An 18,299-nucleotide genomic window follows, 5' to 3' on the forward strand; every position below is an offset into this window, starting at 1 on the left:
TTTTGGTTACTGATCCGTGAGGAAACGTCACTCACATAACTGTTAGGTTTACCTTCTAAATAATAAAAAAATATTGATATAACTGACCGTAATAACTTAGACTGATCTGTTATGCTGTGCAGTGGCTTTACTTTGGAGATAGGTGGAACTATTTGTAAGATTTTACTGGTGGTAGGTCTCCTATATGTGAGAGTCCGCCTGGGTAGGTACCACCGTAATGTCTATTTCTGCCGCCAAGCAGCAGTGTCTAGTTGTGTTCCGGTTTGAAGGACATTGTAGCCAGTGTAACTGAACATAATGAGACTTAACATCTCATGTCTCAGGATGGCGAGCGCAGTGGAATGTTGTTTCTACTGTTTATGGGTGGTCGTATGGCTTACCATCAGGCCAACAAGCTCGTCTCGTCATTAAAGCAATAAAAAAAAAACATTTTTTTTTCTAGACTAGCCCCCCCCAAGTCCATCCTTGATTTTTTTGGTATTTAGGGGTTAACGGTTTATGACCAGCTCTGTTTGCTGGATTAAAAATTAGAACTGTAATTAACGAACGATAAATCAGTCGCTTGCGATACATGAGTCGCTCTTGAACAGTGCTAAATACGTGGCAAGCACGACAAATGTATCGTTACGATAAAAATATCGGACCGACTTTGTCTACACTTTTACAAACCTGTTTTTTTGTAAATACAGGTACACATGATAGCGAGTTCTTTAGGGATACAGGTGGAAAGCTAATATGGCCGTGGTCTGTCGCCCACGTTACTCAGTGTACGTTGTTTTTATTTGAAAAGGTTGTTTTCTCATCTAAGTAGGTTAGTGAGGTATTAAGGGCACGATAAGAATGTATACACTTCAATATGCAATACACATTGATAATAAAAACTTTTTATTTTTGTTTGTTTTTATGTGAAACGAAAATCATTTTTGAGTTGTGTTACATACCAGGTGATTTTTGAGGTGAAATTGTAGACCAAGCGAAGGACGATGAAACGTGAAACTTTATACTTGATAATGTTTGATAAAAATCATCAGAAGAAATCGTCAGAATGCGTATTCCCGGTTGCGTAACGAACTTTTGTCTTTATGATTATTAAATAACGCATCCTAAATTACTGACTCCTTGAACGTCGAACAGTTTTATTTTTTTAATTTAAATTTTTTAAATATTTAGAAATAGAATACTGTGATGTCAACTACTATTTTAGTATTATCTAAGTTTTAGGCATTAATAATTTTGCAAACCAGTGACACCAAAATAGATGGCATATATTTTAAGGGACTATTTCTTTTTAGTACGGAACTTTAAAAATGACTACCAAATTAAAATTTTGTAAATCGATGAAATTAGGTCATAAGTATGACCTGTTTAGGGTATGTGGGGCGAAATAATATAGCTTTACATTATGCGCTTGTCTGCTGTTTCGGGGATATGCGTAACAGCTGCTACCCATAAAGCCCGGCGGAGTGACGAGTTTCCACAGCCTATAGGGAATGAAAATAGCCAGAAAAGGCCAGTTTGAAAACTTTTAACAAATGGTGTGTTTTAAAGTGTTTCGTAATGTCGGATATTTTGCTAAGTTTATATTAACTTTTTCATACTTTTTTTTACATTTTTCTTTTATTATTTTTAGAAATTGAATATCGATTGATGCATTTTAAATGTACCTGTAATTTCTATTATTTATTTCTTGTCTTTAAAGTTAACAGTATACAATAACAAACAATTAAATCTAGAAACCAGACGTATCTGAAGCTAGATTGTAATCAGCCTTGTATCAAAAGCGCCAAGACAAAAGTAGGAAGTTTTCCTTGTCGCGAATCTAGAACAAAACTCCTTCTATTGGGGCCGCCATGACACTTTTTTTGTCGTCGACCTAAGATGGCGCGTGACGGTGACTTAAAACAAAAGAAACCCGCCCCACCCACACACCAAAAAAACAATAGAAAAAAAAATGTGTTAGAAGCGTAAGCGCGTTAAATGAACATAGTGTATTGCAAATCAAAACAAACGAAATCCGGAGGCGAGTGGTGCAGCGGCGGCGGTGGCGGTGCCGGTGGCGGCGCTGCGGCGGCTGCCCCCTGCACCACGCACGGCACATAATCCGGCGGGAGCGGGCATGCAAACTCGCATAACACTGGCACATTTACCGGGTAAAGCATCAGGCGGACACTTGTTGCTTGCCGTTTCCAACTTCGCCGCAACCGACGTCTCTAAACTTCCCTTATCCACTCGCCCAATTATTCACACGACGGCGCTCGCTGAATTCCTAATTCGATTTTCAAAAATTGACGCTCAACTTTTTTTTAACACTACTTAAAGCCACAAGCAACTTACTCAACAGGAACTACGGTAAACTTTTTTTTTAATATTATTATATAAAAAAATTTAAGCACCTATTTTCAATTCACACGGCACATCACTAACGTTTCGATCTTAAGACGCGGAACACTTACAAGAAACGGCTCGACGGATGTTCGAATTTAGAAATTTAAATTGTGAACCGGGGCGATCGGTTCCTGTTCCGGTTTTTGTGGCCGACGATTAAATTTTGAATTTGGAAGTAGTTGAGGTGATCGCGACCCGCGAGCCGGCGCCGAGCGGCTGTATTTTATAAATTGATCACTTGATATCGTAGGAGAGAAGTTGCATTAGTGCACGTCGGCCCAGTTGCAACAGGTTGTTTGGCGGAGCGGCAGAAGGGCGCATGCGCGCTGGCGACGAGCCGCGACGCTGCCACAATGGTCGCAGAGATAACACACACGCACGCATACTACCCTAAATTATATACAAAATTAAAAAAATGATACACCTTCTAAATTTCAGTTCCCTTAATTTAAACACGTTCTTAAAGAACAATGTCACTTACTAATCAATTTTCTAAAGAGTCAGAAGTGAATAATAATTACCGGTTTCCTCATCAATCAATTCCTATCCATTAACTTAACTCCCGATAATAAAACTAGCAACCCTACTAACCAATATTTTTGGGGTATTTGTTGTGCTTGGCGACAAACCCTTATCAGTAGGGTCCATTGTGGCAACGCCGTCTGCATCGCACTCGGCGTGTATAACAACTAGTAGAAGTATGCACAAGACACGCCGCCTAGCGCCTTATCTCGCGCTGCCCAATTGTAATCAACTATTGTAATCACAGAGCAATTTGTAATCAAGATTGTAATTACCCCACAAGTTGCATTCAATAAATCCGTCGATTGACCTTTGACATATAAAATGTTTGGTTCGATTTTCAAACTCGTTTTTAAATTTGGAATATGTTATTATTTTACAAATAATATTGAAGTTATTTAACATTGCCTACACATATTTTATTGTTTAATTATTATAATATTTTTCATTTAATATAAAAACTTTTTCGAATAAAACCTAACAAATTAAAAATTCATATTTCCGTTTAATAGTCACACTGGTCATTGTTCTATTTTTAAACGTAATCCCAACAATTTTAAATTTAAACAATAAATAATAATTGACTAACTAAACGAGTTAAAACTAATACGGGGCCTATCATTTATGATACACTGTTAAACATTGTGACAGTACGTGTTTTCGAAGTAGGTCAGTCGTGTTCAAATGGACTGATATTTCACCGTTTAATCCGGCCGTGCTGTAACTTACACTCGTTGTTAATTGACCGGCGAAATTTTTGTTTCTCTCCATGGGATTTCGTTTCAAACGCATTTTGTATGATTTTGTTTTAAATCGTGCATTGTCGTATTTATATTTGGATTGTACTGGTTTATTTTATACTTTAATACTATATTCTGAGAGGAAAATCGTGTAAAACCTTCTTAAAAGAAATTGCCTACATTGAATATATTACATCATTTTAAGTAAATTTTGTTTTTTTTTTATTTGTAGCTATAAGTAGATGTACACATATGTCTACCATCTCATGGAGGTTGAACTTTACGCGAATTTTTGTGTTCTGAAGTTATTCAGCTTGACTGTTAGATTCTGAAAAAGTTCAATGATCGTGGCTAATTTCAGGCCGGACGGGATTTGAGACTGCTAACAACAGTTCTCTCCCATGCCAACTGAAAAACCATATTGATTACAACTAAGTTAAACTACATTTCCTGTTAGCAATGTTTGTCGACAGTATAGTAGTATGCAGTGAACTGACCGGGCCCAGGTTCGAATCCAAGTCGTGCACATTATGTGAAATTATTGACATGTGTTCCTGAGAGTGGTGATCAAAAGTTTGGTTTGATTTTAACCCCCGGTACAAATAAAAGTACAAAATTTGCCAGAACTACCCACCTTGCCACTACTGAGTTATAAATACAAAGTATTATAACAGTCTAGACTCAAAATCGTTCAACAATTTTCTAAACTCCCGCACGCGCCCTAATATCGCTCTCGGAGTAGATTTTATTTGTTTCTATTTACAAATTGCGAAACGAGTTTTAGGCAAAACAAAACTTCGGCAAGGTGAGGGATTATTGCGCGAAGTTTGTCAATGTAGGCTAAGCTTTACATTCTGTTATCACTCCTATCGCGGGTATATAAGGATGTTTATCGCTTGCGCGACGTGACGGACAGCCGTGCGTGTGTTCGCGGGTGTATGTTACAAAGTTGGTGTTTGTATTGGGAGATCCGTACGAGTCAAATGCACTGGGATGTTTGCGTTTTTGTCGGAAGACGAAATTGCATTCGTAACTTATATTTAAAAATGGAATGGCCGTTATGGCCAGACTTTGCGAAGTGAACAAAATATAAACTCATTAGTTGTGTAACCGTTTTATACTAATGACTTAAATTGATGAAAAAGTATGTTATGAATTTATTACCTTCATAATCCTATGCGATTAATTTCATTTGAATTTCGAATTTGATACTGAAACCGAACTGGATTCCTTCATATCGATTAGTACACTTGTCGAGGCAGCATATCGTGTATACGGTACTGATTGACTAATGTAGAGGCAACCCTAGATATCGGCATCAATCAGAGAAATTGATTGGCTTTGTTACCAAAATAGATATAAGGATACACGGACGTACAATCCGAAATAGAGCAAATGAAGCCTGGAATGTGTTAGTTTTTGAATTTTATGTAAGGACGATACGGAAATCTTTTGAATGGAAATATTCGTAATAAATTATTCAAAATAGTGTTTATTTTAGTTTACAGACAACCCTAGTAATGATCGTAGGTCGCACGATAAGAAACTGAATTGCAATAACATAGCTGTAGCCCTATTGCTGTAAGAAAGGACGCAATAAGAAACGATAAGAATACAATAGGCACAACCCTATCTGATATTCAACTGGTGGATAAGAAATCGATTTGCCGTGCCGAGATACAACCTTAAATTGAAGTCGGTAGCAGACACGTGTATGTGCAACCCTAGAGGTGAGTACCAAACAGAATACAATAACACATTGATATCAATAGGGCTGTGACTCACCGAGTACATAAACCATGTTCTTGGTCCAGCGTTGGAGCTCCTTGCGTATCGCGCGACGTTCCTGCTGACAGCGCGCGAACGAACACTCCGCCATGGCACACGTGCGGCAACCCTGCTGACAAGTACAGACAACGGTTACACTCACTAGCGAACGTTGAAACTGCTTTGTTATTCGAAGTTCAAATTTGAGTTTGGAACACCCGGATTATTTTTAAAGTGTTTTGTTTTTCATAAAATAAAACTTTTTGGTTTATTTTCCGTTACAAATGTTATAATATACAAATAGATTTGACGGGTTATTGTAAATTATAGTATCGAGAATCTTGTAGTGTACCAACAAGTACCGGTTTTCGAGGCCTTGATGCTCCAAGTAGATTATAAATGCATGAGAAAATATTTCATTCTAAGACTCACATAAATATACGTCTATCAACTAAACAAACTAGGTACTTTGGTGTGATTCAAACTACAGTAAATATTGCGATTGATACGTGTAACTGCGACGCTTTGAATGTCCTTCCACAATGCAGTCGAATAGACAACTTCGTACTTGGTTTATTTAGCACTAATAAAATTTTCCATCTAAAATATTCTATTGCAAACAAACAGGATAAATGATCTATAATGAGCGCTAATGATAAAACATTACATCAGATTGTTGCTTGGCATTTCCTTGGTGTTTTCCTCGAACTTTTTTCCTTAGGCTTGTAAAACGCAATGGTTTAAAGTCGATATTTGTGATGAAAATGTGACTCAGACCTACTAACCGAGTGATTTAGTAATCGCATTCTATATCGGCACGGGGCGTGAGCGGCGGCTGCGGGGGGAAGCCAGACGTGCCCTTCAGGGCGCGAGATTAGATGCAACGCTGCTCCCCTAAAAATTTCATTAACGAGCTTAAAACATTCGACGCAAAGCCTAATTTGATTTCGCGAGACGTCCTTTATAAAAGCGACATCGTCTCTGAAACTGAAACTTCATTAGTGGCTATTTCCTGTGGCGACCATGCGCGCCCGCCGCCGCGCCGCGCGTCCCACCGACGCGACGCGCGACGCTTGTCACCTTTCGACATCGCACACAAAGCGCGATCCAATTACTATAACATTCATCGAAGTATCGACGCCGCCGGTCGACGACCCGCCGCCGGCACCTAACGAAATTCTACGAAAAACCTCCGCTCTCATCAAGGAACACCCCGACACCCACCGAATATACCCGAACCACCCAAATCTGGCCCCCGAATTCTTATTTCAAACTCCAGACGAACGGCTGGGGCGGCGCGCGGGGCCCGACGGGGGGGTATCGCGAAACTATTCTTATTTTAAAATCTCTCTCCACGGAATATGCCACGAAAGAGGTTCTTATTTTAAAAATATCACGCTCCACCGAAATTTTCTTATTTTAAAAACTTGCCGGGCGGGTGCGAACGTTCTTCCGAAATCCACCACCCTCTCCCCCCGCTGGCCAGTTATGATATTCTTATTTTAAAATCGCTCGAAGCGTTCGGATTCTGTTATTAAGATGTTGGTGTGTGCAAGCTTTTATGGAGCCGCTTGTACGTGAGCGAGGATCGTCTTAGACACAAAGGGGCATTCGCCGAACCACGGCACGGGTGCGGCCGGCGATTTTCGCATCGAGGACACTTTACTTTGTAATGAATTTTCTAATAGCGTAGCGAAAATAAATGACAAGCTCTCGTCCGATCCCCGACCTATGCGCCCCAGTAGTCGCCTTTATCCCGTGCCGCCGTTTGAAAAATATCCAATTCCAAATTCAAATAATTCATTTGGAATTTAAATCTTGCTGGTGCACGACATCGAAATGCAATGTATTCTAATTGTGAATTCGCAATTCACAAATGGAGATACAAAAAGCGAACGCGCCGCAACCAATAATCTTTCCCGCCAATTTCCATCGCTGTCAAATTTGGAACCGCGTCGGCGGGCGGCGGCGGGGGTGCGCGCGGGCCGCGGAGAGCGCGGGGCGCGACCACCCCCGGCCTAGATCAATTTACGATAACTCGGTTTCAGCATTCCGTCCCGTTCCGCCTTAAGACACGCGGCTATCCCCGTCTCCCGCCGGATAAGTTCTAGAACTGGGCAACTGTTCATTACCACAACGCGGCATCTGACCTTTGCGATATGCAAAACTAATTAAAACTATCTTCGACGAAAACGTGTCGAAAATCTGTTTTATGCACAATAGATAGAAAACCGCCCGAGAGAACTGATACACAAAACTTGTTTGTTCTATTGATGCGGGAGCGCGGAAAAATCAATACGTTTGAAGGTCTCGCCGGTGGTAGATTTAGATAAAGCTATGTATAATGAACGCACACCATCGCATTAAAAGTATGTGCATTTATTTCCTTTTAAGTATAAAACTCGTCGCACAGATTGCGCATTAATGGCAGGCGGACAATTGGAATAGTTGGCGAGTGAGGTGTACCGTGAGCGCGGCCGGGCGTCAGATGCCGGGTTCCGTAGCTGGACAATGCCGGGGCCATTCTCTCACGCGGATATGGCCCGGGACTTATTTTTAACTGTTGTGTGCGTCTTATGTTGTGAATGTGTGCATGGGGGTGGCGGTGCGTGTGTGTGCGTGCGTTTGAAATATTCCCCCGTAGCGTTGCGCGCGGAATTGATGTTTTTAATTAGTTTCCAACGGTTTTCGTCGGTGGCCAGTATCGTCTTTTTGCTATTATTAATTTTTATAAGAAATAAATTGATAACGTTTTTTTAAATCACCGTCTGGAATACTTTTTCTATTTCGTATACAGCCAGTACCAAAAAGATAAATAAGATTATTGCCAGCATATTCTCGCGTGTAATGGCTATTGATCAGGTTATCAGAACTGTAGGACGCATGCAGATTGCAGACGCCCTCGAGGTGTTATGGCCGCGCGCGCGTAGCGGTGCTGTATTTAAGAATTAAGCGTTTGTCAGTCGACTCGACTTGAGTATCTTTCATCGTCGCAGTAAATGCGTCTCTCGTGCCCGTTAATTCATTCAAAAGCGTAACATCGTCCGTAGCCAAACTTTAATTGAATACACTATCCGTTTTCGTCAAAGTTACACTAAAATATAAAACGGGGCCTCCAGCCGGTAACCCGGGTACGTTTCCTGAAAACTTTCCTTTTGTACGCGAAAATTCAATAGGCGGCAACTTTGGTCGCGCCGTCTCATTGTCGGAAGGTTAACATTAAAATGTCTCTTTTTCCCTTCGAGTTTTCAACTTTTGGGAATTATGCAGTTTATGTGCATACACCCGAAAATTGAATTAAAGGAGAGAACGATTGATTTATTCATGTTTTCGGATGTTGAAAATGTAAATATACAACTGCATCTGAATAAAATTCAGTACTGAATGAATTTTATCCTAAATGATATGTATGACAAATGATAAGCATGGGTACGAGAAAAAATGAAAACAGGTGGACCAACTTTCTCTCAATGCAATTTCAAATTTAGAACGAGTTTTTAAAATTCAAATGCGCAATGAATCGCATCACATCAGACGTTAGAATTTAAATTTGGAACGTGGATTATTTATACGAACATGTCACAGATTGGAGGCGGTGTGGCTGTTGGGTTTTTGGGAATGGCCGTGTTCGGAGCGAGAGCAGGAAGTAGTTGTAGTCTGCGACAAGTTAAAGTACAGATTGGTGTTTGTAGGCGATACCTGTTGCTCGGCGGAGCCTTTGTTTTGTTGACGGGCAGCGCTTGCCGCGTGCAGTGCAGCGGTGCAGCGGAGCCGGTTAGTTTTGGCGCAGTTTCGTTTGATACAAGTTTATTGCCACGTGCACGGGCAGTTTATCAGTTCTGCCAACATTGCCGTTTGTGCATGCCTTTTTGTACCACTGGGTTCTTTTGTAGATATGTTAAACGATTTATGTTTGCACATTTGCTTTTTCATATTTTTGAATGGTTTTTCGTTTCTTTTCTTTTTACAGCATAGCAATTTAGAAATAGTTCATGATATTAAATGGCGTCTTATATCATCAATGTGAAGGGAATTGAAGCGATATCACCTTTGATAAAATAGAGCTTTCTTAGGCTACAATCAACTAACAATTCAGACTTTACTGGTCTCTCATATGTGAGAGTCCGCCTGGGTAGGTACCACCGCAATGTCTATTTCTGCCGCCAAGCAGTGTGTAGTCACTGTTGTGTTCAGTTTGAAGGACATTGTAGCCAGTATAACTACTGGACATAATGAGACATAACATCTCACATCTCAGGATGGCGAGCACAGTGCAATACCAAACAATACTTTGTAATTTAAGGTGTTGGATGGTGTTTCTACTGTTTATAGGCGGTCGCATCGCTTACAATCAGGTGAACGGCAAGCTCGTCATTCAAAGCAATGAAAAAAGACGCTGCACCTCAGTGACTGCACTTGAAGCACATTACTATACATAAAATTGCCATACTCTTAACCATATCATAATAGTATAAAACAAAGTCGCTTTCTCTGTCCCTATGTGTGCTTAAATCTTTAAAACTACGCAACGGATTTTGATACGGTTTTTTTTAATAGATAGAGTGATTCAAGAGGAAGGTTTATATGTATAATAACATCCATTAGATAGTGGAGAAATATTGCACCCGTGCGAAGCCGGGGCGGGTCGCTAGTATCGCATATTTGCCAAGTGAATGCACATTACGCGAACTGCCGACGCCCGTTTAAAGAAGACGCTCAATAAAGCACACATTGGTAGTGTCCATTACTGGGCCAGTTCCCGGAATAGGCCCACGGCACCCGCGCGACTTGTTGCATGCATGCTGGCCTATTTTGGATCTGATAGCTTATTTAGTCCTGGTGATACGCTGATGATATATGTAGAAGTTTGCAGTTCTGAAGAATTTATATACTGATGGTCTACGTTGGCGATTCTGAAGCATATTTTTGTTGGAAATTGGATTCTAAATTAACCGTAAAGAGGTAGACAGAGGCGTTATAAGTTATCCATAATTTGCCAAAGTCATTCGTTCTGAATAACAATTAAAATCTGGGCAAACACGTGTATTTTTTAACCTTAAAACATTCTTCTCTTAGTCCATCAAGCGTTGAGGTATCGAGTCTAAAAATTTGTGATTAACCCAAGTTTAACCAAGCCGGCATAATTATGTCAACTGGCAAGGGGAATCTCTCGTCAGTCGACACTATCTGAACACTAGTAGTAGAGTAGCCCACTTACCATCAATAATAATAAATAATAATAATATCAGCTCTGTATTATATACTTGCCCACTGCTGAGCACGGGCCTCCTCTACTACTGAGAGGGATTAGGCCTTAGTCCACCACGCTGGCCTAGTGCGGATTGGTAGACTTCACACACCTTCGAAATTCCTATAGAGAACTTCTCAGATGTGCAGGTTTCCTCGCGATGTTTTCCTTCACCGTTAAAGCGAACGATAAATTCACAAAGAATACACATCACCATCAATGCAGTGGTATTATGTTCCCATGCCCGTATAAAAAAAACATTGGCATTTGCAACATGACCGGCATCCCAGAATACCGCTAAGTATTCGGCAGCGATTATCGTGTATATGAAGGCCTTAGTATTGGGAATTCCCCGCCGAGCCCCAAACATTCCTAATGCACGACAGCGCGCCGCACCGCTTCTAAATTATTCAAGACTACGATTTGTTCGATTCGATTAATCGTTCTGTAATCGATATTTCTTAGACTTAATGATTTCTTATGTTTACGCGAATATTAGACATTGAAATTAAACTAATTTTCGGATTCTATCGCGGTATTAGTGTTTTATTTTCTCCCCCCCGTGACCATGAAGGCTGCAAAGTCTTCGAAACGTCGGGAGAAAATAAAACACTATATTTCTTATACTTATCTAGGATCGATTTATATGATTGTTATATCCTGCATATTTTTATAGATGTTTATTGTCGACGAGCGGCATATATTTCTTCATACATTAATGCATTTTTTTTACAAGACAAACAATTATCTGGTGTGAGTACGTCTTCATAATTCAAATTATTTTTTCACTATGTTCTACTAAAAGTATTTTCAAAAGTGTATTATTAGTTCCAGTTGGTTTAATTAGTAAAATTAACGTCATTCGAGTCATCATACAATTTATGCTGTTTAAATTAAGTTCTTCAGATCATTCCACAAAATATAAACATATTTAAAAATAAAAACAAATTTCATGCTTTCAGTTTTAAAACTCCAAATGTTAATTATATTATTAAATATAAAGTCGCTATGAAAGCTTAGACGTAATTATGTTATGTGTAAGCTTACGTTAAAGCACCGGGGAAGCGCGTTATCTTCTAGATTCTAGACAAGGTTGAAGTAATGCGGGATTTAAATTGATGTATATGAGACTAATATAATAAGACATACGAAAGTATTTTAGCAAGGAGAATTTTGTTATAAAATTTTGATAACGCATGTTACAGCTCTGCTTACCTCTAGGATAGACATGAGCTTAGTCATTATTGATTATTAATGTAAAAGTATTGGATTATTAAAGTAAAAGTTTTTAAACATGCTGACAGTAAGAATTAAATTAAACCCCTTAACGAATTTTATATTTGACACACAAACCACATCAAATATTTTTAACTGCGTAAATATGGGCTTCCACAAGCTTTGCTTTGTGGAGTAGAAACACCCACGATCGGGACCTGTGAAAGGATTTGGGGGAGGCCTATGCTAAGGCAAAACTACTTTAACCGATGCCTGTAAATTTTTTTTCTAAACTTTGTAAAATACTTTATAGGTTGTTAATACAGGCTATTATTATTAAATACGGGCTTTTAATTCTGGGAAAGTCGCGAACAAAACCTTTCCAAATGCTAGTTACGCGAACGGCTATTTTGTGTCTGCATCAATGTTGCATCGCACTTCGCGACTTCCGGCGTTTGATCGTTTTGTCGAAACGCTTTAGCGATTTCTTCGATGCACGAGCGCGTTTTGGCAATTCGTTTGAATGTCGAAATTGGCGGCGCTGTATCGACATTCCGAATGCTATATAAGTCGATTGACTCTACGTGGTATTACATATTATAAATGCGTACTCTGTGACGCTTTCACGATGAGGCCACTGAATCAATTTTGATATTTAGTACCGAGTATTAGCAAAGGATCCGTATAAACCCGATTCCTACCGGCTTCCCTTTTTTAATTTATATAAAATCTAATTATAATTAGTATGATTTCCAGACCAAATTTATGCATATAATTAGTACCTATAGGTTGTGTTGGGTTCCCTTTTAGAAAATTTCATCCTTCGCCACTAGTACTGAGAAAGCTAGATATTGTGTAGTTTTGAACATTCCTACTATACGACAACGCGCCATACCGTTTCGAAACGCCATAGGCTGGGTTTTAAATATTTGTCAGAAACCAAACAGACAGGCAAAGTCACGGACAAAGCTTAAGGCCATAAGTGGTAGACTCAGGAGGTAGGTTGGGTTTACATGGACTTAGCAACTGTTATACCTCCTTAAGCTTTATGATTATTTTTATATTCCAAATTACAAAATAATAAGTCACACTGTCAAATGCTACTAAATAGTAACCAAATGTGTCTTCACATCTTCATTAACTGCCTAAAATATTAGCTGAAAGATTACAGCATACTTATATATAGTGACAGAGTCTAGCAACCCGGCTTGGTTACGATCATACTACTGACTTACAGACAATATGTTTTAGCCCTCATTAGCTCAATGAACCATCAAGACAGATAAACCAAGACAAACCATACTCTACGTTTGACAATTAGTAAATAAAAACATTAGTATGACAATCTAAAATGATTTTGTGATTAAAATAACAAACTAAAATTCAAGACGAAAATCTTTCGAACTCAAATAATTACTTGTGCAGGAAAAATATCACCCCCCCAAAAAATGGGGGTCAACGATGCACCCCGTCCCGCATCCAGCCAATTTAATGTTCACCGATGTATTGATTCGCCGACATTCTTTCACACAGGCGAGTTGCCACCCCTCTCTTGCCTCCTCCGATGACGGGATAAGACTTTTTCGGCCGTGTCCACTTCACTTCACATTATCTAGATATTTAGTACGTCTGGAAGATTCTTGGTATCTTTTGTTGAATCTAAATGTATATTGGAATATTATTGTTTATATTAAATACGTACAGAAGCTTGTTTTATTATTGAAATAGTGTTTTGAAGATATTTTTAACATGATATTGATACGTTTTTTGATTGTATTAATAATGAAAGGATTGAATACGGAATGAAATATGAAATTTCTTAGTAACCCCAAGAATCCATTTTTTGATAGTATTATTTTTCTAGTATTTTATTGTGCTGTTTATATTTTTCTTTCATGTAATAAAAACGCCTATATTTCCTTTTCCCATCGAAATCTTTGCTTCAAGTTTGTAGCTCTTTCTTAACTTACTAATACTGCCATAAGTGTGGGCATTTTTCTAAACCACTGTGAGGATTTAGACCTTACACCACCACGCTGGTCTAGTGAAGGTTGCAGGGGCGAAGGGTAACATTTTCCAAAAGGAAACTCGACACAACATAAAGGTCCTACCAATATGCATAAATGCGGTCTACAAATCGTTCAAATTAAAAATATTTTTTACATATGTTACAAAAGGGAAGTCGGCGGGAATCGGGTTATATGGACCTTTCACCACTGCCAGGTTGGCAGAATTCACATACCCTCAAAATTCTCGGTTAGACCTCTGAGTTTGCTTACGATATTACTGATGGTAAGCCTTTCGTATGCGAAGGGCTATCTGGATAGATACCACCAAAATATATTCCTACCACCAAGTTTGTATGCACTGTTGTATTCCAGTTTGAAGGACATTGTAGTGTAATTACTGGGTATTCTGAGACTTAGCATCTTGGATGACGAGCGCAGTGAAGTGTCATATAGTAATTTGTAATTCAAAGTTCTGGATGGTGTTGCTACTGCTTAGGCGCATACCATACACCTGACGACGATTACTTACGTAATAAAGGTTTTAATATATTTGCACCTACTTTTCCTATTGTTCGTATAATGTCTGGAGATTGTTCATATCCGCACTAAAATCTCTGAAGAATTAAATCGTTTCCGATGCAAAGCCTTAATTAAGATGTAATGAAAGAATATCCTTCTCATAATTTAATTACTATATCCTCCTAAAAATATCCTACAAATTGATTGAAAAAAGTCACCAAAATCCTCCTAGGAATTGATCCCAATACGTTACTACTAAACCATTCATACCATTCCACACGAACGTCAAAATCGGATTTTGTAAACCTACTTAGCAAAATGAAGGTAGAAAAATGTTTGGGAGTGAAAGTAAACCCGAGTATGGGTAAATATCCGGCTGCCCGGGTAAAACAAATGCGACACGCGCGTATGTCTCGGGTTTATCCGGGCGTGTTTCATCCGGATTCGAGTCGGGAATCTGATTAAGTAATTTGACTACAATGGTTTTTGTATGCAGACGTAGAACAAAATACAATATGTTCTTTACGTTGTTGTGGAAATAAAAAAATAAAAGCTGTCTGTAGCAAACATTAAATATAATAAAAAGCTTGAAGCTCCTAGGTTCGGAACGAGAGGTCGTAAATTCAGTTCATGGTATGTTTTTTTTGTACGGGCACCTGATGGTAAGTGGAGTGTGGTCCAATAGAATGTCGACTGACAAGACATGATTACCCCTTGACAGTCGACACTATTATGCCGGCCTGTTGGAACCAGATATACTCAGGCTCATCCCGGAACGCGACACATTAACGCGGACCGCGGGTTTTAATAACTTATGTACCGTGGTTAGTCCCCTGGCAGTAATAAAATATAACCTTCCACCAGCAATTTAGTATTTTTCTCGATAAAAGAAGATTAAATAACATTTAGTTTATGCAGTTTCAAATTTGACGTCACTGATGTGTAGCATGCCCTCGCTTTTTAAATGCGTCTTTAAATATAATATTTTTTATTTTTAAATATATTTATGTGAGTACTTTTGAATATTATTAAATGCATAATTCACTGACTTTCACCGATTCACGGACTGCCTCGGTGGCGTAGTTGTATTGCATGCCCGGTACAATAGCGCTCTGAGGTCCTGGGTTCGAATCCCGGGCAAAGTGATATTTGGGTTTTTCTGCTCAGTATCAGCCCGGAGTCTGGAATTTGTGCCCGATATGGCGATAGGCTCGACCCCTATCACATCATGGGACGGAACATACTTGGCGAAATGTGGGTGCCTTAGTTGCGCCTTTGCATACCCCTTCGGAATAATATAAATGCGTGATGTTATGTATTATGTATGTTATATGCATAATTCAAATAAAATAATTTCAACATCATGTTATCAATGAGATTCTTCAGTGTAATCAATGCGCCAGTAATGGTCACCGGCTGCGTACACAACATCAGACAAAATCCATAACCTCTCCCAACATTGGCGTCTGCAAAACCGGCAACATTAACAACCATTCTAAACATAAAAATACACATACAGATACTGGCAATTAGAAATAACAAATAACTTAACCTTCATATACAAATTCCTAATTATCTTAATTGTACTTGTACGCACGAAAAAAACCAAGTAACCGAGCAAAATCTTAACAAAACTTTGAATGCAGCCAGAAATGAGCCATCACCGCAAACAATGCTAGCGGGCCGGGGATGGGGTGAAATTGGTCATAATGAGTGTCTTCAGACCCACCCCAGCCTCCCTACGGGCCGACTTCCCCTTTGGGTCAAGCGGGGAAATAAAATTTTAAATTGAAGCCGTGAAAGACAAAAATGCGGCGACCGACGGCGACGGGCCGGGGGCGCAATGAGATATGTTTTTTTAGTATTGGTTTGTGGTATTCGATTTTGGTTTATGGTAGTGGAAGTGGGATTCAATTTGTATGATTTTGATGGAATTTATAGAGTTCAAAATAAATTAAGTAAAAAGTAAGACTAATATTTTGTGCAAACATGTTGTATTTTTCATATTTCAGTCTCTTATTTGAAGTCAAGATAGTTATAATGATCGTGATTGTGTGTGACATTATAATGTTTAAGTCATTTCACCTCTTAAAGTGATTATTGAAAATGTTCCCCAATGCTCGCCATCCTGAGATATAAGATGTGAAGTCTCATTATGTCCAGTAGTTACACTGGCTACAATGTTCTTCAAACCGGAACACAACAGTGACTACACACAGCAGCTTGGCGGCAGAAATAGACATTGCAGTATCTACCCAGGCGGACTCTCACATGAGAGACCTACCACCAGTATACGTACGTACATAACTCATATTCGATATTTGTCGCTTAAATATGATTGACTATCAACCTTAATTTCTTTAATGTCATTCAAAATAAAACGCTCCCGGTACATCGCAACCCTTACAAGAAATGAACTACGTCTAGAGTTAAAGAAAATGAAAATTATTCAACGAGTTTAGCGTACACTATTTAATATTCCACTGTTATACCATAACGACCAGCCAGACTCCCACACGACAGATATGAATAACAAAATTAAATAAAACGCAAACATCCAAATTGAGACGTAGTATTATTGTATATCAATGCAGTCAAATGGAAAACAATTTTGCGAATAATATATTTTAACGGATTTCTAAAGAGGGGGCTATGAATTCTAATTTCTTTTTTTTATATTATGGCTACCCCCGTATATTTGTGATTTTAGCAATGGCGAATACCATATACAAAAATAAAAGACGAAAATTCAGGTAATCAAAAAAACTCAATTTTCAAATATCGAATTCTAATTTAAATCAAGAAATAAACGAATGATTTAAACATAATGCCGAGAGATGTCACTATCTTTAAATAAACAAAAAAACAACATGGAGTCAGTTGCAGTAACACTTGTAATAAATGGCCCATTTTACTTTTAAACAAATGTTATGGAGTGACAACTTAGCAGTTGCGTTTCTTACTAATAAAATCCCTAATCCAATTTAAAAATCTGGATCGCATCCATCATAACTCTGCCACTATGGGTATGGGTAATGGCGAAGACCACCAAAGACAATGTCACTGTTGGCGACGCAAATAATTTTTAGTAAAATTTAGTTTTGTTTTTTAATTATTTAAATTCCGGTCCCTCAATAAAATGTTGCTTTTCTACTTATATTTGTCACTTTAGAGTTTTTCGTCGTATGTGAATAAATAATTTTCTTATAACGCCTTTTAATTTTAACTGGTTAAGTACTGGCTCATCGTCAACGGTCACCTATTACAGAAATTACAAATATAACACCATATTTATAACTTACTTCGAAAACTTGCAAAAAATAATTTCGGAATAAAAAATGTTTGATGCCAAAAAACCCTTAAACTCTCATAAAGGAAAATGTATCCAAAAATATAATTCGTGCACATTTGTACTTTAGAAGTAAAATGTTCTGCTCCGAGTTTTCCTTATGTTATATACTTTAATGGTCACGTTCCACAAAATAACATATTGTTACCAAAACCACATTTTACTCGTCACTGAAACATAATTCATCAAAAAATTTGCATATTCATTAAAAATAATATAATTCCAGTACTTTCATAAGTCCAACCAAGCTAACAAAATTTCCGTCAGTTTTGACTGAAGCTCTGCGATTACTTCAGCCTTTTTAGCATTTATTTTTCAACTGAAGGATCATTGTAATCTATCAAATTATAATTGTTGTTATTCTTACCTTCAGAAGCAATCAAATAATACAAATCAATCAATTTAAATGCATCATTTTCTATTATAAAACTATAATCATTTGGTTCGAGGTCATTTATAATTTTCATACCAGTTTGATCTGGATTTGCGCGGTTGAAACTTGTATGATTTCGTCAAAATACAGAATGGATTTTATCTGTTTCTTA

The 18,299-nt window shown here is 38.3% G+C and overlaps 1 protein-coding gene across 4 annotated transcripts in view; it reads right to left on the reverse strand.

Moving 5' to 3' along the window:
• LOC115453157 (mushroom body large-type Kenyon cell-specific protein 1) overlaps positions 1-18,299 on the reverse strand; it is a 214,493-nt gene that overhangs the window by 145,659 nt on the left and 50,535 nt on the right. For 3 of the 4 annotated variants that reach the window (XM_037440235.1, XM_037440233.1, XM_037440236.1), the window contains exon 2: positions 5,433-5,547. In XM_037440235.1, coding sequence (XP_037296132.1) covers positions 5,433-5,526 — 94 coding nt within the window. In that variant the 5' untranslated portion in view covers positions 5,527-5,547. The remainder of the gene's footprint in view (positions 1-5,432; positions 5,548-18,299) is intronic. The other variant, XM_037440234.1, reaches the window with a different exon arrangement.

Source organism: Manduca sexta, chromosome 18 (genome assembly GCF_014839805.1).
Source record: "Manduca sexta isolate Smith_Timp_Sample1 chromosome 18, JHU_Msex_v1.0, whole genome shotgun sequence".
Lineage (NCBI taxonomy): Eukaryota > Metazoa > Arthropoda > Insecta > Lepidoptera > Sphingidae > Manduca > Manduca sexta.